The sequence below is a fragment of the Cucurbita pepo genome, chromosome LG18 (genome assembly GCF_002806865.2).
Source record: "Cucurbita pepo subsp. pepo cultivar mu-cu-16 chromosome LG18, ASM280686v2, whole genome shotgun sequence".
NCBI lineage: Eukaryota > Viridiplantae > Streptophyta > Magnoliopsida > Cucurbitales > Cucurbitaceae > Cucurbita > Cucurbita pepo.
Window position 1 is genome coordinate 8,006,539 of NC_036655.1, and position 18,821 is coordinate 8,025,359.

The 18,821-nt window shown below is 39.4% G+C and overlaps 6 protein-coding genes across 7 annotated transcripts; 3 read left to right on the plus strand and 3 right to left on the minus strand.

The window, feature by feature from the left end:
- Positions 1-164: 164 nt before the first annotated feature.
- On the minus strand, positions 165-1,390 carry LOC111780611 (protein JINGUBANG-like). Its single transcript, XM_023661051.1, has 2 exons — positions 707-1,390; positions 165-561 (listed from the first exon to the last, which is right to left on the minus strand). Exons 1-2 carry the CDS (start codon positions 1,379-1,381, stop codon positions 196-198), a joined length of 1,041 nt encoding a protein of 346 aa, XP_023516819.1. The 5' UTR covers positions 1,382-1,390; the 3' UTR covers positions 165-195.
- A 2,820-nt stretch (positions 1,391-4,210) lies between these two features.
- On the plus strand, positions 4,211-7,027 carry LOC111779842 (protein ABHD17B-like). Of its 2 annotated transcripts, XM_023660014.1 has the most exons (6): positions 4,211-4,404; positions 4,473-4,778; positions 5,613-5,649; positions 5,748-5,984; positions 6,066-6,113; positions 6,234-7,027. In XM_023660014.1, exons 2-6 carry the CDS (start codon positions 4,477-4,479, stop codon positions 6,723-6,725), a joined length of 1,116 nt encoding a protein of 371 aa, XP_023515782.1. In that variant the 5' UTR covers positions 4,211-4,404; positions 4,473-4,476; the 3' UTR covers positions 6,726-7,027. The 2 variants fall into 2 exon arrangements, with proteins under 2 accessions (XP_023515782.1, XP_023515781.1); XM_023660013.1 differs by having other exon boundaries at positions 4,212-4,778.
- LOC111779846 (peptide methionine sulfoxide reductase-like) lies at positions 6,968-7,847 on the minus strand. Its single transcript, XM_023660018.1, has 2 exons — positions 7,460-7,847; positions 6,968-7,363 (listed from the first exon to the last, which is right to left on the minus strand). Exons 1-2 carry the CDS (start codon positions 7,787-7,789, stop codon positions 7,109-7,111), a joined length of 585 nt encoding a protein of 194 aa, XP_023515786.1. The 5' UTR covers positions 7,790-7,847; the 3' UTR covers positions 6,968-7,108.
- Positions 7,848-8,617: 770 nt separating this feature from the next.
- Positions 8,618-10,410, plus strand: LOC111779841 (oxygen-independent coproporphyrinogen-III oxidase-like protein sll1917). Its single transcript, XM_023660012.1, has 2 exons — positions 8,618-9,533; positions 9,608-10,410. Exons 1-2 carry the CDS (start codon positions 8,731-8,733, stop codon positions 10,233-10,235), a joined length of 1,431 nt encoding a protein of 476 aa, XP_023515780.1. The 5' UTR covers positions 8,618-8,730; the 3' UTR covers positions 10,236-10,410.
- A 499-nt stretch (positions 10,411-10,909) lies between these two features.
- LOC111779843 lies at positions 10,910-16,460 on the minus strand. Its single transcript, XM_023660015.1, has 9 exons — positions 16,224-16,460; positions 14,844-14,869; positions 13,466-13,550; positions 13,164-13,373; positions 12,019-12,141; positions 11,874-11,931; positions 11,666-11,739; positions 11,251-11,339; positions 10,910-11,165 (listed from the first exon to the last, which is right to left on the minus strand). Exons 1-9 carry the CDS (start codon positions 16,326-16,328, stop codon positions 11,096-11,098), a joined length of 840 nt encoding a protein of 279 aa, XP_023515783.1. The 5' UTR covers positions 16,329-16,460; the 3' UTR covers positions 10,910-11,095.
- Positions 16,461-17,001: 541 nt separating this feature from the next.
- LOC111779840 (adenine/guanine permease AZG2-like) lies at positions 17,002-18,684 on the plus strand. The gene has a single exon (XM_023660011.1). It carries the CDS (start codon positions 17,071-17,073, stop codon positions 18,682-18,684), a length of 1,614 nt encoding a protein of 537 aa, XP_023515779.1. The 5' UTR covers positions 17,002-17,070.
- The last annotated feature ends 137 nt before the right edge of the window (positions 18,685-18,821 follow it).

The following is an 18,821-nucleotide window of genomic DNA, read 5'->3' on the forward strand; positions in this document are numbered from 1 at the left end:
ATTTGGGCTTGTCTTTTATGCCATTTATTTGGGCTTAAAGTAGGGCCCATATTGAGGCCTGCACCAAATCACTTCTCTTGTCACGTGCGCAGTTTAATTTTTGAAATTGTTTATATAATTAAATATTTATTTTTTATTTATTTGAAAGAACTTTTAATTTACAAGGGATAACTTTGGGAATTGAAATGGAATAAATCAAAGCCTCAAACTCCAAACTCGTATTTCTCCGTCCAAACTGGCACTACAGATCATCAAACACCGTTCACCGGCTCCGACCACCACCAACGACTTCACCGGCGATCTGTGTCCTTCCATCACAGCCGTACATTGATAGCCATTTGTGACGTCACCTCTCCAAATCCTGACGGTCCGATCCTCAGACCCACTGACTAACAAATCTCGGACACTATACAAGCACAATACAGCCCCTTCATGACCCCATAAAGCCTCCACAAACCCAATCTGCTTCCCCGCCTCATCTTTCTTCCACACCATTATCGAACGGTCACTGCTCCCCGAAAACATCACCGTCCCTCCCTCGTTCAATGCGATCGCATTTATCTGTTTCAATACAACCATTAAATTTGTTACGAATCACGAATGAATAATATTATCCACTTTGAACATAAACTCTAATAACTTTAATCTCGGCTTCTCAAAATTTCCTATAATCCTTGACAAAATTTAGGGGTTATTTTAATCTTACTGTAGATTTATGCTTGTCCAAAGTCCTGACCAACCTATGCTTCTTTTTCTTCCCCTCCCTGATCTCCCAAATTCCGATAATCCCATCGGCAGAGCCAGTGTAAACGACGCCGTTCTGACCCACACCAACCGCGTTGACTGCATCGTCGTGGGCTTTCACCGACGACAAACACTTAAGGTCGGAAGCACTCCAAACCTTAAAACTCCGATCCCAGGAAACAGAGTACACAAACCCCTCATTAACCACCAACCAAGAAACCGCATCCCAATGCTCAATCCACAGCCGCTTGTGGTGGCGCCGTACATGAACGTAATTACTCGGCGAAATAAACCGGTAGAGCTTGTCCTTAACGGTGGGAAGAGTGGCCAGAAGACGGTGTCCGTGTCGTCGTTTCGAGCAGGTGATCTTCCACACGCGGATCTTGCAGTCCTGGTGGGCCGTGAAGATTTTCCAACGCCCAAAAGCGATGGACTTCACGGACCCCGAAGCAGCGTCGTTAGTGCGAAGCGTGTCGATTTGGGTAAAGTTGGTTAAATCGAAGACGGCGATTTGGTTGGTGGAGCCGGAGTAGAGGAGCCCGTTGTGAGCTGCCAGGCAACTCGTGTTTGGGGTTGTGAGAGTCACAAGCTTAAACGGCGTCGTATGACATGGCATTGTGCATGTTTGAGAAACCATGGAGATCAATGAGAGACTGTATGTAATGGAGAAGATCCGGTAGAGGGATTTTCAGGTTATAAAAGCGTGGGAGCACGTGTGATGTGTGGTACACGTGGCGACAGCAGAATAATTTTAACATTCTTTATTTGCCACGTGTCCTAATGGCGGTTGATGCGATTAGTTTATGCCGTTTCGGTTGTCTTGGGAATCCGAGTCACTGGATGGAGAGATGCCTGATTGGTCGGGATTTGATTCAGGTGTGGGAGGACCCATCAAAGATACGGAAATCGGACATTTTCGTAATTTTAAGGTATAAATAATTCTAATAACTTAACCAATGCTATAATTTTAAATTTTATTAGAAGTTATAATTTAAGTAATTTAAACCTAAATAAAATTATTAAACATCCTCTTAATACCAAACGCTTTTCTTATTTTTTTCTAATTACGATTAATGTAACCTTGATTGCATAGTTATATCGGTTTCATTATTACTCTAATATTATATTTATATATTTTTTTTCGTTGTAAATTTCTATATATGAATAATAAACCATTACTATTAATACTTTTCAATATTATTATTTTTTCTTAACACTAAAATGTGAGCATTCATTATTTTTCATTTTATGTGGTCGTTGAAATAATTGAACTTGCCATTAATTTATATACAAATAATTGAAGTAGTAAAATATTTTATGTCCCTATAAACCCTAAAACCTCTAATTTCAAATGTAGCCCAACAAGTATCAATTATTCATACATTAGAAACTATGTAGTAGGTAGAGATTGGCCATTATTTAAGTTAAAGGGAGGCAATGTCTTGTAGGGCAAGTAGAATAAAAAGAGGGGAATATCAAATCACATAAACTACAATGGTTTTTTTTTTTTTTTTTTTTTTTTTTTTTTTTTTTTTTTTTTNACATTAAATTATTAAATTATGTACTATATAATTGAAACGTGTCATGTTTTTAGTTAGGTTTGTTTAAATATATCGAAAAGGGGGAGACAATAGGAGGGCATGTGTCCCATAGACCAATGAAGGTGCGTCAAATGATTATTGTGGGAGCATGTGATGTGATCAACCACTCTTGATTGAGACAAATGCTATGGCACACTAGCCCATTTCTGATTGGTGGATTCTTAACTCCCTCAACCAATCAGCAAAGAATAATATAAACTTTGTCATTGTAGAGTCGTTGTTATAGATTACGGAGAGGAGTAGTCTTATATTGACTAATTAGGATAAACATCAAATATGAAAAATGACGGAAGCTTATGAATAAAATAGACAATATGAGAGCGTGACACGTGACACGACGTGGGAAAAGAAAAGGAAAGGCTGACCCATTTCAGCTTTGAAATGGGAGGGGGAGTGGTAGGAGGGAGGGATGTTCTTGGAGGGTGATTATTTTATGTTGGCATCAAAGAGAAATGAATGATGTGCCTTGAAAACTGGGATTGGTATAAGAAAGTCATAAGAGGATTAAAAGCATGACACAAGCTTCTTAAGGATGGCATGTGAGATCAAAGTGGTTGTTTAGTCACCTACCAAAAACATCACAAACCCATCTCACTTTCTATACAATGCAAGTGGAGTTGCCAATAACATCATACTATTCTCTACAAAATGCCCCATTTTAATCTTTTCGACCATACAGGACCACCGATCTAAAAAAAATCTTCNAGGCGATAAGTCCAAATTGAGTGAGGCCCATTTGTAATGGGGCTGGGTTGTAGTGTAGGGCAGGGCGACACTTTCTGTGGCTGGGCCACCTGGGTCTGTGTTTCTTTGATTTAGTTTTAATATTTTTAAAATTATCACACATTTTTTAATTTAAAAATTAAAATTGATTGTTAAATATATTTGTATTTTATTTATATTATTTAGTGAGTGGAGAATTTCTCCTGGTGGTGGCCTGTCATTTGGGAGAACGGTTTTCCGTGGTCCTTCCCTAAAGAAACATTTTACTGCAAAATTTCTGAGTTTATAGTGCACGTGGAACAGTCTTCTTTCTCTCTCTTCTTTTTCCACCCTATCAAAACATGCCACCTCAGACTCTCATAGAAATTTTAAAAATTATATAAATTTATTTAAAAAAAAAACGGAATTAATTTATTAGATATCATTTTAAATTTTGTAACTTTATTTACCTATTATATATAATAAATATAATTTTAGGGAAGTTTTTATACGATAGTTGAGATTCAATAATAATTATATATACATCAATTATTGAGGGTTTTACAGTGAACATGAAGGAGAGATGTGCTGTTTGGGCAGCAATAAAAAAATAACGTCAGAGAAGTACAATCAATAGCAACTCAATGTTCATTAAAATAAGAAAGAAAAACAATATTTTATTTATTTATTTTGTTTTAGTACATAAAATTTACCTACAAATCATTCGGTAATATTATTTTTACCGTCGATTTTCACCGTACAAAATAATATTATTTGAGTAGGCAATGGAGGGAAAAGAATTAGAATGGTCACTTTCTGTGGGCTTTGCCGGAAGGGGGCGGGGTTCAAAATCATAGAGACACGAGCAACGAAATGGGACAGCCTGTCAAGCCGTTTTCAAACTTAATTTTTTAAATATTATTTATTTATATTTATATTTATTTATTTATTTATTGAACTGTCACATTTAATATATCCTTCCCTTCAACATCACTCCATCTGCCTCTCATTTATATATATATTTTCACTACTTCCCTAATTATTTAAATATTTGCAAATGTTGCCATGCAAATTCATTCCCTAAAAATTATTATTAAAAAAAAAAAAAAAAAGACATAATATGAAGATGTGTGGGCATAAAGAAGGTAACACGGATGGTTCCATGACATTGGCGGTGACAGAATCGGTTCCTCTTGAATAAACAAGTGAAGAAGAAGAATAGAGCTCTCACTTTCTCGCGCCCCGAAGGCTTCCCCCCACACCCCCACCTGCTTCTCTCTGCTCCCATTCTAACACATACTTTGCGGAGAAGGAAGCTGAACAAAAGCGAAGGAACTTCAACGCCCAAGGGGAATGTGTAAATTTCCGCTCTCTGTGTTCTAAATTCCTTCCTCTGAATCCCAATCTTACTGACAGAATTCACAGGCTCATGGGTGGGGTTACTTCGTCCATGGCTGCTAAACTCGCCTTCTTCCCTCCTAATCCGCCCTCTTACAAGCTCGTCAAAGACCAACCCACTGGCCTTCTTCTCTTGGACCCTTTTCCCCACCGTGAAAATGTCGATGTCTGGAAGCTCCCCACCCGCAAAGGCAACGAGATCGTCGCGGTTTACATCCGATACCCTATGGCTACTTCTACGCTTCTTTATTCACATGGTAATGCTGCTGATGTTGGTCAGATGTACGAGCTCTTCGTTGAGCTTAGTATCCATTTGCGCGTTAATCTTCTTGGGTATGTCCATTTCTGCCTTGTTCTTCTTCAATTCGTGCATTTAGAGGGCATTTCCTTATAATGGCTGAGTTTCAGGAGTTTGTTATATTTGATGTTTTAGGCGAATTAGTGGCGAATTAGTGACGAATTGACCTTGCCCATTTGATCAATCTGTGGTTTCTTGTCTCTGGTAGTTGAGAATTGGGATTTTGATCTGCTTGCTGGAAATTAGATGCTTATACTTGGGTTGAAGGCTATAGTATTTGGTGAATTTTAGTGGTTTCTTTTAATTGTTGTTATTAGGCTCTGTTTTTGAGATTTTGAAGTAGACTTGGTTTGGTTGATTTGTTAGAGTGGTGATCTATCACAGATCTAAAATTTGGAAGATGGTTCTGTAGGTGTGGACTTTGAATAATCACTCTCCTGGGTTTTGTTCACCTTCTTTCTTCCTTATCATCTATTAGCGGTGGGCTTGAGCTGTTACACATAGTACTTTTATTCTACCACAAAAGGGCTAATACGAAATCCCGTGTCGCACGATCGTACGAAAGCCAAACTAAACTCGAAAGCTTCGAAAACTCGTTCCCAATCTTCCTGACAAAGTGAAATGAGAAATATGAACCACAAGCCTCTGAGTTTACAGCACCATTGTGGGCTCAAGACCAGAGTGGATTGAGTGTGGTAGCTGAGTCTGTTTACTTGGTTTTTTTTTTATGTAGACATAAAAAAAAAGGCAAACGTTTTTCGCTGTCTATTGATTTGTTTCCCCTGCAACATTATATCTTTGCTCAATGGGACAATCTAGAGCAACTAACTGCAAAGATTAAACCAAACTTCATCTTTAAACTTGTGCAGATACGATTATTCTGGATACGGGCAATCCACGGGGAAGGTAAAAGCAGATAATCGGTTCCACGCTTCAAATTTCAGTACAAGTTAATCTTCCTTCTGTCATTCATGTTTGTTTTGTGTTTATAATTCTTGTTGCAGCCAAGTGAGCACAATACTTATGCAGATATTGAGGCTGCGTACAAGTGTCTTGAGGAGAAGTATGGTGCTAAGCAAGAGGACATAATCCTTTATGGTCAATCTGTTGGAAGTGGCCCAACTTTGGACCTTGCTGCACGTTTGCCCCGACTGCGAGCGGTTGTCCTGCACAGTCCTATATTGTCAGGATTGAGAGTCATGTATCCAGTGAAGCGCACGTATTGGTTCGACATCTATAAGGTCCTATATTGTTTGTCATAACATGATCTTTCTTATCTAATATAGTGAATTCATGATGTTTTTCCCTTTGATTATCTGCAGAACATTGATAAAATACCTTATGTAAAGTGCCCTGTGCTGGTAATTCATGTAAGTTCTTCGATCTTAAAGATCTCACGTTATCAAATAAGTTAGAGATTGTGTTTTATGCTTTGACCCGATCTGTTCGATCTTATTCTGACTGCGATTCCTTAATGTTTTCGTTTCTAGGGAACTTCCGATGATGTCGTTGATTTCTCTCACGGAAAACAGCTCTGGGAGCTGTGTCAAGAGAAATATGAACCCTTGTGGCTCAAAGGGGGAAACCACTGTGATCTTGAACTCTTCCCTGAATACATTAGGCATCTCAAGAAGTTTGTATCCACAGTCGAGAGATCACCTTCACAAAGGAAAAGTTCAAGGAAAAGCACAGACCGAATGGAGGCCCCAAGACGGAGCACGGATTGTTTCGAGGTCTCGAGAAGGAGCACAGACAGGCGAGAGAAGCCGAGGAAAAGCGTGGAGAGACTAGATAAATCAAGACCTCAAGGATTCAAGTTTGCCAACATTGAGAAGCTAGAGAAACTAAGAATCTCACTTGACCAAGTAGAGAGATCAAGGAGAAGTGTGGAATACTATGAGAAACCGAGGAGAAGCATCGACCAACAGTTTGAAAAAGCTCGAAAGAGCGTCGATTGGTTGGATAGAATCCGTGCCGGGTAGAGCTACAGATTGCATTGGTGAAGGGGAAGGGCGATTCCCTGATAAAAAAGAAGGGGTGGTGGTATACAGAGAAGAAAGTGCAGGAAACATTGGAAACAGGTACTGGGGATTCTACTAATTCTTGAGTTCTGAAAAATGGGTGTTTGTTCTCACATGTTCATAGTTTTTTTACCTTCTACCTTGCTTGTTAATAGAACCAAATCATTGTTGTTAATCCCCTCAAAAGTGAAGCTCTGCTATGTCTCATGAACTTCTGATGTGTATTATTTAGAAGACATAATCCAAAAGAGTAGTATTTCATACAAGTTTTCATGTTATTTTGATCAATGATGGATACCAAAGCCAAAAGCAAGAAAGGAAAGGGCATGAAATCTTGGGTGGTCTTAACCATAGCATCTAATGGGATCAGTGCAGCCCTTTTGAGCAGACTGCTTCAGGCCTAGCCCTCCTCCCTTCTCAAGATACTGCTGATGGTACTCTTCCGCCCTATAGAACCTCTTGGCTGCAACAATCTCTGTTACAACTTCCTTGTCTTGTAGCTCCAACTTCTTGGCTTCTTTTGATTCATGAGCTAAACGAGCTTGTGCTTCGTTGAAGTAATATATCCCAGATCGATACTGCGCCCCCACGTCCTCCCCCTAATAACCAAAACAACAGCAAACCAGAAGCCTTTTGGGATAACAGAATCATATCAGAAACAAATGATGTGTATAGAAAGTGGAAGTTTTGCATACTTGGCGGTTGATGGAAGTGGGATCGATGCGAGACCAGAAGATGGAGAGGAGGTTGGTGTAAGGGCAGAGTTTCGGGTCGAACACGACCCGAACAACCTCCACGTGATTGGTTGTTCCGGAGCAGACCTGTTCGTAAGTTGGATCTGGGGTGTGGCCCTGAGAGTAACCAACTTCGGTTTTGACCACGCCTGCAAGGCGCTGGAAGGCGAGCTCGACTCCCCAAAAGCAGCCAGCGCCGAACTCTGCAAACTCGTAGGCTGGATTTTCAGGGACATCGGTATCCTGGTCTAGTGCCGGGTTGCGCCCGCCGGAATCTGCACCAGAAGCCATTCCCCGCCGTTTGACTGGTTTTGTCACGTTGGTGATAGCAAAGAGAATTTATTCTATACTTTTCATTAAATAGATAAAATTAGAGACAAATAGTGAGCTGTTGAAGGGAGAAATGATTGGCTGAGATTTAAAAAATTGGCAAACAAAGCAAGTATCAATAACTATAGCTAACTATTAAGAACAATGGGTGGAAATGCAATGAATCTGGACTTCCTCTATGACTCTACATTTCACATTCTAAGTATAATATGTTGAGGATTATTGGGAATGAGTCATACGTAGGTTAATTTAGTAGAAGATTATGGGTTTATAAGTGAGAAATACTATCTCTTAAGGCCTTTTGGGTAGCCCAAAGCAAAACCATGATAAAATCCTTGATTGTTGAACAAAGAATTGTAGGTCTCGAAGGTGTAGTCAAAAGTGACTAAAGTGTCGAACAAAGAGTGTACTTTGTTTGAGGGCTCTAGAGAAAGGAGTCGAGCCTCGTTCTTATTGAGAGTGACAAAGAGTGTGAGTATACTTTGTTTGTTCGAGGGTTATGATGGTGTATTGTCAATTAAATATTGTATACCTCTTTTCCCTTATTGCTCTTCTTCAGAAGGTTGGGCTTTCATTTTTTACATTAAATTCTCTCTCGAATAAAATAATCTATTTTTTTTTTTTTATAGAAATATTGTTTTATGAATAATTAGTAAGACAACAATTTCATGAAATTATGTCTAAACATTGATTATAAAGAAAAAGAAAAAAAAAATTTGATTTATTTTAAAAATAGATAACGAAAGAAAAGAAAAGGGATAAATGATCTAATTTTAAATTCAACCAAATAAAAGCATGTGTTTATCCTTCTGTTCGCTATAAATTCCCCCGGTTGGTTCAAATATCCACGACTGTCTTCCTCCGCAGCGCTCTCTCTTCCGCTCTTCCCTCTCCTCGTTGCCATGAACATTCAGCAGGTCGTTCTAAAATCAAGCTTTCTTCCCATTTTCTCGACCTTATCAAGCAAGCCCAATATGCGTAAAGTAGCATCTCTGTGCACCATGCCCAATATTTATGCACGTATCACGCCAAGTGTTCGAGAAAATGCCTCAACCAAAACCCCCACTACCATTCCCCCTACTTCAGCCTACATCCACCTCCCTTTTTGTCGAAAGCGCTGCCACTACTGTGACTTCCCAATCGTCGCTTTGGGATCTTCCTCCTCCCAAACCGATGACGACCCTCGAATTCGGGACTACGTGGAGTTGCTTTGTCGAGAAATTAATGCCACAAAATCAGAATTCCAAACGGACCGGCCCCTCGAAACCGTCTTCTTTGGAGGCGGCACCCCTTCTCTTGTGCCGCCGAGGCTCGTCTCAGTTATCTTAGATGTGCTGGGGTCGAAATTTGGGATGGCTAAGAATGCTGAAATCTCTATTGAAATGGACCCCGGCACTTTTGATGCGAAGAAAATGGAGGGCTTGATGAAGTTGGATGTGAACAGAGTGTCTTTGGGTGTTCAGGCGTTTCAGGAAGAGTTACTCAAGGCTTGTGGAAGGGCTCATGGAGTTGATGAAGTTTATGAGGCTATTGAGATCATTAAGTCTTGTGGGCTTCAAAACTGGAGTATGGATCTCATATCTTCTCTACCTCACCAGACAGCTGAGATGTGGGAAGAGAGCTTACGCCTCACTATTGAAGCACAACCAACTCATGTTTCAGTATATGATTTGCAAGTTGAAGAAGACACAAAATTTGGGATACTGTAAGTAGCAGTGTGTTGGATATGAATATTTTAGATTGTTGCTATATGTGAAATTTGAACATAGGCATGTGTAGGTACAAGCCAGGGGAATTTCCATTGCCTTCTGATACAGATTCAGCTGGATTCTACAGAATGGCTTCAAAGGCACTCGCTGAGGGAGGTTATAGCCATTATGAGATCAGTAGTTACTGCAAGAGCGGGTTTGAGTGTAAGCACAACTCTACCTATTGGAAAAACAATCCTTTCTATGGTTTTGGTTTAGGGGCGGCTAGTTATCTCGGTAGTTTGAGGTTCTCCAGGCCGCGGAAATTGAAGGAATACACCAGTTATGTACAGAACTTAGAGAAGGGACTGGTGGATTGCCATGGAGATAATGATGTTGATATCAAGGACATGGCTATGGATGTTGTGATGCTTTCTCTCAGAACTTCCTCAGGCCTTGATTTACAATCTTTTGGAAAAGCTTATGGTGGTCATCTTGTACATTCTCTTTGCAGGGCCTATGAACCGTACATCAAAAGTGGCCATGTGGTTTGCTTGGATGAGCAGAGGAGAGCTCTAACAGTTGATGAATGCAATGGCTTGCTATCGAGCAAAGATGATAGTTTAACGAAGCTGAGGCACATTCGACTTAGTGATCCAGATGGGTTTTTATTATCAAACGAATTGATCTCTCTTGCATTTAGAGTCATATCTCCCTGAATGTTAGAATTCCAACCTGCTTTGGCTGGTCTTTCCTGATTCCAAATTTTGTGTTCCAAGTCATACTTCCGGTATTGTAAAGAGGACTAAATGATTGCCAGTTTTTTAAGACAATGCAGGATCCTGCATCTGGCATGAGAATCTTGCGAATTAATCCTAGAGGAAGTTCAAGATTGCTCTCGAGTCCAAAATCAATGTTCTGATTATAAAGTTGAGCTAATTGCATACCATATAATAGATTGTTCTTCATGGGAGTTGCGGCAAAGTATGACTAAACCAGCAAGCTGGATGAGACGATCCTGGATGAACTTCTGATCAGGTTGGCAGTTGGGGCTGAGTTCACTCTGAAAATTGATTCATTAAAGACGTACTATTGCCGTTTCAAGGTTGATGCTGATACTTGGAAGTAATTGTTGTCAATATATGAAATGCCACGCAATCTTGAAAACAAGACTGACCTAGCATATGATGTTAGTGGAGAAAAAGGTCGATTCAAACAAGGGAATGATGTGGTTATTAAGAAAAAAAAAAAGTTTATATTTTTCATAGATTTCTAATCATGAATACGATACATTCACACTGGTAATCAACCTCCATTTCTTCCAAGTCTTTTACTAGAAAAAGAAAAAAAAAGTAATTGAACAGCAATAGAATAGATGATGACAAAGAAAGATGCAAATGCCGGAGAACAAAAAGAAGTCACTTAGTTTAATGCAAGATATGTCGGAGGTACATTTAGGTGACACCATGGCTATAGAACATTTGGCTATGATTTTCTACCCTTGGCCACAAACAATTAGAGCCCCAGAGTTGACGAACTTAAAAATCTAATAGTGAAGTTTGGTTGAAGGTGATACCAGTTACAAGGGTTTGGTTTTACGTCCAGCCTTTGAGATTCTTCTAAGCACTTCGATTCCGTTTCTCGATTCTCTAGAAAAGACGCCCATAAATAAAAGGGGTTACGGATCATGCGAAGATTATTCATACGAGGCATCAACAAGATAAAAGAAAGTACCTGCGGTGCAAATAGACAATGACATAGAAAATTGGTAGCAACATCAAAATCAGTATTGAAGATGCCATGTAAAAGATGCCTGGTTGCCTCTGCAGACATAAAGTAGTCAATAAGAAAGAAACATCGAATGAAACTCCAAATGTGTAAGAAGAATTTGAATATGAAACTATAAACAATTCCCTTTTTTCGTTCATTCACTCTTTCTTTCTTTCTTTCTTTCTTTCTTTCTTTCTTTTTTTTTTAAAAAAAAATAAAATAAAATTGGACGGCTCACCAGTCCATGGCTTTCCACAAGGGAGTGACATATTTGAAGGTGAAACAAAAATTTCATAACAAGCAGAATACCAACTTGACATATTTATTGCAAGTAATGACCAAACAATCTACAGCAAATGGCTTATGTTTAAAGGCACACCTCCGCTCCTCTAGAAAATGGCTTTTGTTTCTCAGTGCAAGAATGAGCTCCACAGAATTGGTGAAGAAATAGCTCTACGGAGTACCTCAGGCATCAGATTAGAAAATATGAGCAATTCCATGAGGAACCTTTGAAAAGAACAGATATTACAACTAAAAAGGGAAAAGGAGAAGAGCTTGATGGGTGGGGAGAAGGAGAAGAAACTTACCATGAAGACGGCTTGCTGATGGTCCCTCATTAATTGGAAAACAAGTATCAGCAAGACTCTGTTAAAGAACTTAAAGAAATGAACGATGCAATACGTAAAAGAGAAGACAGGAAATTAGCAAGCATTTTGTGTACCACTAAGCAACCTCACATAAATGCTTGTTCCTAGCTGCAGCTGCAGGCTTGCATTTAGATTTACGTGACTTGATATCCATCTTTAGGTCACAATGTAAAGCCCCACATAAATCAGCTAAGCACTTCCCGTGACTCTGCATTTACTAATAGCATGGGTAAACAACAGCAATCAAACTCAAAAGCAAGCAAATAAATAACACAGACTGAGTTCATAAAAATGCACAGGAGCTACTTGAGGTGAATAATCCAAGCTAACATACGTCTAGTGTCCAAGAATCTTCAGATGTAGGTAGACATCAGGTAAATATCTTGTGGGAAGAAAAATAGAACCATGAATATAAAGCCTAATATATGCAGATATTGAGCAGTTTTTATGGCATTAAAAACTTCTCCATGGAGCATTTTTCGGGAAGCCATGGTTTCAGAGAAATTTCCATGTCATTTTAGGTGAGAAGGATGAGTATAGATGAGATTGATTATGTCATGACTTTCTTGACTCGAGAGAAATTGTTACGTTTCTCAGGAGAGATGGATGGGAAAAGTGAGATTGAAGATAGCATGACCTTCTCGGCTTCTACACGGGACTACTTCGACTAACCTTTCATTGGAACTACACTACTATCCTCATACAAGCCAATCAGAGCGAATTTTTGTGAATTTTTCTTCAGAAAATATGTCATCCTCTCCTTTTCTGCACTCTTCTCTTGCTATTGTTCTTTTTCTGATCAGTTAGTTCTAGGATTACTGCAATAAGATCATTTGTTGTTAACTGATATTCAAATACTTGAAACACTCACCCATTTTTGTCATGAAAGTAAAACCTTCTAATTTACAATTATTAGAGGAAGCATCAGACACATGTTAGTGAAAAGTCAAATGCCACACTGTCTGTTGTAACATGAAATCCAAGTAATTATAGATGATACTACGAGAAACCTATGCATTATGCAATGGCCAATTCCAAATAACAGCAGATACAAGGACATGACCCAAAAATGATAACCATGATATATAATAACTTTAGGCCAACATGAGTATAGCTAAGTGGTAATTGGCATATACTCCTCTTAAGGTTGAAATTCAAATGTTATATGATAACTTATAAAGAATATACTATAATTATGAACGATGATTATAACAAGAAGGAAGAACATACAACATTCAGAAGATCGTAATGTCTGTTGTCGAAATGCTTATCAAGAAATTTTTCCGCCCGAAAGCTTTTGCGACAGTATCCACACTGCCAATGATTTATATCAAAATGAATCTTGTGCTGCTCCTGATCCCTGAAGAGATCATTGTTTGGATGAAGCCTACACTTGGTTGAAACCTGATAATTCTCCTTCTCAATAAACGGCAGCAAATGCTGAAGTAGAACCAACAGAACATCAATTAGCATGTCTGTTTCAGACTGTAGAGTCCATAATCTTTAACTGGTAAAGAAAGTTTAGTCCGTACCTCCTCAAGAATATTCCAGGCTGTCCTACTTCTTTCTCTGGAACAATGAACTTCCTCAAAATGCTCTTTGTCTTGCTCGAGAGGTCTACATAAACAAATTTAAATAGTGAAGCCAAAAGTGCCGAATAATATGTTTGAAAAATAAGACACACAAGGCAGCAGCTACTGGCTTGCCTAGGATGAGACACACAAAAGATAACAATAAGATGCATTGGTTAGTGAGAGTGAGAGAGTGACAGAAAGAGAAATAGAGGAGCAAAAATGTAAAAAAAAAAAAGAGAGAGAGAGAGAGAGAGAGAGAGAGAGAGAGAGAGAGAGAGAGAGAGAGAGAGAGGGAGAATGTAGAATACGTTACTGTGAAACTTGAAATACAAAATTGGGCATCAACATATTTCCTTCGGAATTACATCAATTCTATTGCAAGTGAAATGGTTGAAGAAAAGTTAATGGATTTTTAAAATTGACTCGGAACAAACATACATTTCATGGATTGGGAGTTTCGGTTGGCGGTGATGAAGAAATGTGAATGTGAAGGTAAATTGCTGAAATGGATGATGGGATATATTTCAGACACTGAATTTTCAATATTTCTTGGCAGCACAGGGGCTAAAACAAGGTAGCCTGTCTCCTTGTTTATACGAATAGGAAATACTCTGAGCAGCTAAGACCAGTCCAGAGATGCAAAAGGACTTGTTGGAAAGTTTTTGCACTGGTTAAGAGAGAATTCTCAAAACTCAGTTTGCTGACCTTGCAATCATTTGCTATGAGATAACTAAGTTTTTACTGAAATTTATGTTTAAATTAATAAAGATGTTTAAGACAGCTTTAAGATTAGATCAATGTAGAGAAGTCTTCTGTATGCAATATCAATATTGTAATGGATAAAGTAAAACTAGAAGTAGCCAACATGAGTATTCCTCATGTGATCTACCTCAAATACTTTTGGTACTGAGAAAGCTGGCAAGCTAAAGAATTTATGAAAACTAAAAACAGTGGGAAGATGGATGAATTTGGTTAGGCTTCATCCTCAATGCAACTAATGGTGTTGCTTACCTAAGGCTTGTAATTATACTGTTTCTGTATTAGTTCAAATTGTAGTGCATTTTTATAAGCTTGAAATAGGGGTGTGTAAGTTTTTGTGGTGACTTTCCACCAAATCAATGAAAATTTTTGTTTCTTTTAAATATATGCGTATGTGTGTGTGTGTATGTGCATCTTATTTGGTGAACTAATACACAGAAGATACAGTATATCAAATGAATCCAGTAACTCAGTTCAATTAATCAATACTCCCACATGTCAGCTAACTTTGGGTTTTGACCAAGCTATAACATGAGAGAGGGAGAGAGAGTCCACTGTGATGGGGAAAAAGAGCTACCTCGTAGTTGCAGATTGCTCCTCGTCCTAAAATGAATGAAAAAGACCAAGGTAAGAAGAGTATATCCAGATAGAAGTGTAAGGATAAGAATTAGCAAAGTAAGCAAATATAAAGGGCAATGAAACTGGCAGCATCCATTTCGCTAGTATTTCTATAGTTCCATGACAAGCAGATCGCAGTAAACGGAAATCTAACTGTTATTTTTTATGGTCTAAGTGACAGTTAATTTGGCCAACTTATACGTGAGTGCTGACAATGGCTACTATCCCGGTTACATTACTGTAAACTGATTGGCTCGGACCTCTTTGCATAACGTGGTTTCATATTAGCTGATAGAGTCAAATATTAAATCACCAATCAACCAATCAACTCAAGAGCTTAAGCTCATGGACTAATTTAGGGAATGATTATGGGTTTATAAGTAAAGAATACATCTCCATTGGTATGAGGCTAATTTAGGGAATGATTATGGGTTTATAAGTAAGGAATACATCTCCAATGGTATGAGGCCCTTTGGGGAAGCCCAAAGCAAAGCCACGAGAGCTTATACTCGAAGTGAAAAATATCATATCATTGTGGAATTTGTGATTCCTGACATGGTATCATAGTCATGCTATTAACTTAACCAAGTCAATAGAATCCTCAAATATCGAACAAAGAAGTTGTGAGCCTCGAAGGTGTAGTCAAAGAGAACAGAGGGTATACTTTGTTTCGGCCTTAGGGGAGGCTCTATAGTGTACTTTGTTCGAAAGGAAGGATTGTTGGGAGGGAGTGCCATGTTCATTGGCTAATTTAGGGAATGAAAATTTAAAGGAGGTCATGGGTTTTGGGATTCCTGAGTTGGATTGCCAAAAAATTGCTCTGTTTTGTATCTGCTGATTTGAGTCTAATTTTCAGTGGCGAAAGTGGATGCAAATCCTAGAAAGTTCAACCCACTCTAATTCCTCTGTATTTACCTGATTGATTCGTAGAGTTTGATTAATTGTTATGCTGATATTATTGACAATTTTGTTACCCAATTGACACAACTCTAACCGTCTAAGAGACCTATCAAATAACCTAATAGAGTACATTCAAGGAATAACTGAGTAGGAAAAGTATTTTTAACTCGAACATTTTTCAGTTGCGAAATCTTCCTCGCAAAGCTTATTCCAGATTAAAAAATAACAAACAGAAAATTTTCATTTTCTCAGACAATAAAATTGCAATTGGTCGAGGCTATTCCAAATCCAAAAAGCTCAATCCAGGACTAGAGACGGATTAGAAAAACCTCACTGGATCGTAGTAAGAAACAGAAACGACACAAGCCATGGTTTTCGCATCAAGATCAACTCATACGATGTATGGGTGTTTAGGTATCTATAACGACAGATTCGGTACCTGATTACTCTCTGAAACAGGTAGCGCCAATGCAAAATGAACAAAGTCCTGAAGAGAAAGCAAAGCTAAAAGAAGAACGATGCTGCCTGTTGTTGCTTTCTTCATTTCTCTGGTGATCTCCAAGTTGCAAAACCCGGCTACGAGCCGCTGTGACCCGATTGGGGTCTTGGAGATTCGAATTCTAGCCGCGAAGAACACGAACTTTGCCTCTCGAATCACGTACGCGTGGCGCGGAAATTCCACCGTTTATTCAGTGTTTAATACGGAACATTCGTATGTTTTTTTTTTTTTTTTTTTTTTTTTTTTTTTTTTTTTTNTCTCAAAAAGTTTCGTTTTTAATTTCTAAATTTTAAATATTTCAGACATTAGAAATAAATAAATTTGAAAGGTAACATGATGATCATTTAAATATGCTTTAGACTCAATTTCAAAAAATTTACAATTGAAATGATTCATTTAAGAGAAAAATGCATATAATTAAAACTTTACAATTTCCTGTCAATTGTTCGTCTAGCGTTTATGATATTTAGTAATTAATGTATTACTTTGTTTAAGTTGAGTTTATTATCCAGTTAGTTATGAGTTGCTCCTATTTTTCCTAATATCCTAATATTTATTCGTCTGTTGAGAAGTTACAAAATCAAGTATGGTAGGTAACAAAACATAAGCCAATTTCAAACTGGTTTTAATCCATCACCGTATATACGCATGGAATACAAATACGTTACCATATAAAGAAAATGAAGCACATGGTGGTACTATAACCAACCCACTCTCCATTTTACAGATTTCTATATAAATCTTCCCTCACACCCACTCCATCACCATTTCCCACACACAGACTAAGATGAGTGGCGGCGGCGGCGGACTTCGGTGCTCATGGGGCAAAATGGGGAGAGGTTTAAACGATGCAATTGCACGCAGCGTGGTGGGGAGATATTTCAAGCTTGAAGCTCGAAATAGCTGTTTCACTAAGGAACTACGAGCGGGTTTAGCCACTTTTCTTACTATGGCTTATATCATCACCGTTAACGCCAATATCCTCACCGACTCCGGCGGCATGTGCTCGATGGCCGACTGCTCCGCGCCGCCGAATGGCACCGCTGGACCGGACTGCATGTTCAAGCCCAATGCCGGCTACCAAAATTGTCTTTCCAAAACCAAGAGCGATCTCATGGTTGGCACTATTTTATCGGCCATGATTGGTTCCTTCGCCATGGGAGTTTGTGCTAATCTTCCTTTGGGCCTCGCGCCTGCTATGGGCCCAAATGCGTATTTGGCGTATAACTTAGTGGGCTTTCATGGATCCGGCCCAATCCCATACCGAACCGCGTTGGCCATTTTCTTGGTCGAAGCTCTTGCGTTTATTACTGTTTCTGCGCTGGGGATTCGTTCAAAGCTCGCGAGACTCATACCTGATTCGGTTCGGTTCGCTTGCGCCGCTGGGATTGGGCTTTTCATAGCTTTTGTGGGCCTGCAATCCCACCAGGGATTGGGCCTAGTTGGGCCTGACTCAGCCACATTGGTCACACTTGCGGCCTGTAGCCGTACAAATCCAGAAACCGGAGAATGTATTGGAGGAAAAATGCAAAGCCCAACGTTTTGGCTTGGGTCCATCGGGTTTGTAATAATGGGTTATGGGCTAATGAAAGAGCTTAAGGGCAGCATGATATACGGCATCGTTTTCGTCACGGTGGTGTCTTGGTTCAGAGGAACGGCTGTGACGTACTTCCCTCACAGCCCACTCGGCGACGAAAGGTACAACTACTTCAAGAAAGTAGTGGACTTTCACAAAATCCAGTCAACAGCCGGTGTTGTTAGCTTCCACGGCTTCAACAGAAGCGAGGTATGGGTAGCCCTAGCGACTCTGTTTTACATCGATGTGATCGCGACGACGGGAACGCTTTACACATTGGCCGGAATCGCCGGACTTGTGAACGACCGAGGAAGTTTCGAAGGCGAATACGTGGCGTATCTCGTCGACGGTGCCTCGACGGTGGTGGCGACGATGCTTGGAGTTTCCCCGATCGCGACGTACGTGGAATCGACGGCGGGGATCAGAGAGGGTGGGAGGACGGGGATTACGGCGGTGGTGGTGAGCTTTTGTTTTATGATGTCGTTGTTCTTCACACCGTTGTTGTCAAGTGTGCCGCCGTGGGCGATCGGGGCGTCGCTGGTGATGGTGGGAGTGATGATGATGGGGGTGGTGAAGGAGGTAGATTGGGGGAATGTGAAGGAATCGGCGTCGGCATTCGTGACGATGATATTGATGCCGTTAACGTATTCGATAGCGAATGGGATAGTGGGTGGGATTGGGGTGTACGTTGCTCTTAGTATTTACGATCAGGTTTTGAGTTTCATGAATTGGTTGATGATGAAGATGGGGAGGAAGGTTGTGGTGGAAGACCCAAACCAGGTCTCGGCTACCGCTGCTAATGCAGAGTTGACATCTGTACTTTAGACTTTTATTTTATTTTTTAGAATCACTTTAATTTTTCTATTTTGAATATCTCTGAAATTAAAAAAGTAACATTCCGAAAATTCTAAATACATTAAACTTAAAAAAAAAAAAAAAAAAAAAAAAAAAAAAAAAAAAAA

Bases quoted from the DNA above. Each gene is read 5' to 3' on its own strand.
- LOC111780611 (XM_023661051.1), bottom strand. From the start codon at position 1,381: ATGGTTTCTCAAACATGCACAATGCCATGTCATACGACGCCGTTTAAG. The intron at 562-706 runs GTAAGATTAAAA...GTATTGAAACAG, and splicing joins TGGACAAGCATAAATCTACA to ATAAATGCGATCGCATTGAA.
- LOC111779842 (XM_023660014.1), top strand. From the start codon at position 4,477: ATGGGTGGGGTTACTTCGTCCATGGCTGCTAAACTCGCCTTCTTCCCT. The intron at 4,779-5,612 runs GTATGTCCATTT...AAACTTGTGCAG, and splicing joins TTGCGCGTTAATCTTCTTGG to ATACGATTATTCTGGATACG. The intron at 5,985-6,065 runs GTCCTATATTGT...GATTATCTGCAG, and splicing joins ATTGGTTCGACATCTATAAG to AACATTGATAAAATACCTTA.
- LOC111779846 (XM_023660018.1), bottom strand. From the start codon at position 7,789: ATGGCTTCTGGTGCAGATTCCGGCGGGCGCAACCCGGCACTAGACCAG. The intron at 7,364-7,459 runs GTATGCAAAACT...TTTGGTTATTAG, and splicing joins CCACTTCCATCAACCGCCAA to GGGGAGGACGTGGGGGCGCA.
- LOC111779841 (XM_023660012.1), top strand. From the start codon at position 8,731: ATGAACATTCAGCAGGTCGTTCTAAAATCAAGCTTTCTTCCCATTTTC. The intron at 9,534-9,607 runs GTAAGTAGCAGT...AGGCATGTGTAG, and splicing joins GACACAAAATTTGGGATACT to GTACAAGCCAGGGGAATTTC.
- LOC111779843 (XM_023660015.1), bottom strand. From the start codon at position 16,328: ATGAAGAAAGCAACAACAGGCAGCATCGTTCTTCTTTTAGCTTTGCTT. The intron at 13,374-13,465 runs GTACGGACTAAA...GTTCTACTTCAG, and splicing joins CCTGGAATATTCTTGAGGAG to CATTTGCTGCCGTTTATTGA. The intron at 11,166-11,250 runs GTACTTTCTTTT...CGTCTTTTCTAG, and splicing joins ATTGTCTATTTGCACCGCAG to AGAATCGAGAAACGGAATCG.
- LOC111779840 (XM_023660011.1), top strand. From the start codon at position 17,071: ATGAGTGGCGGCGGCGGCGGACTTCGGTGCTCATGGGGCAAAATGGGG.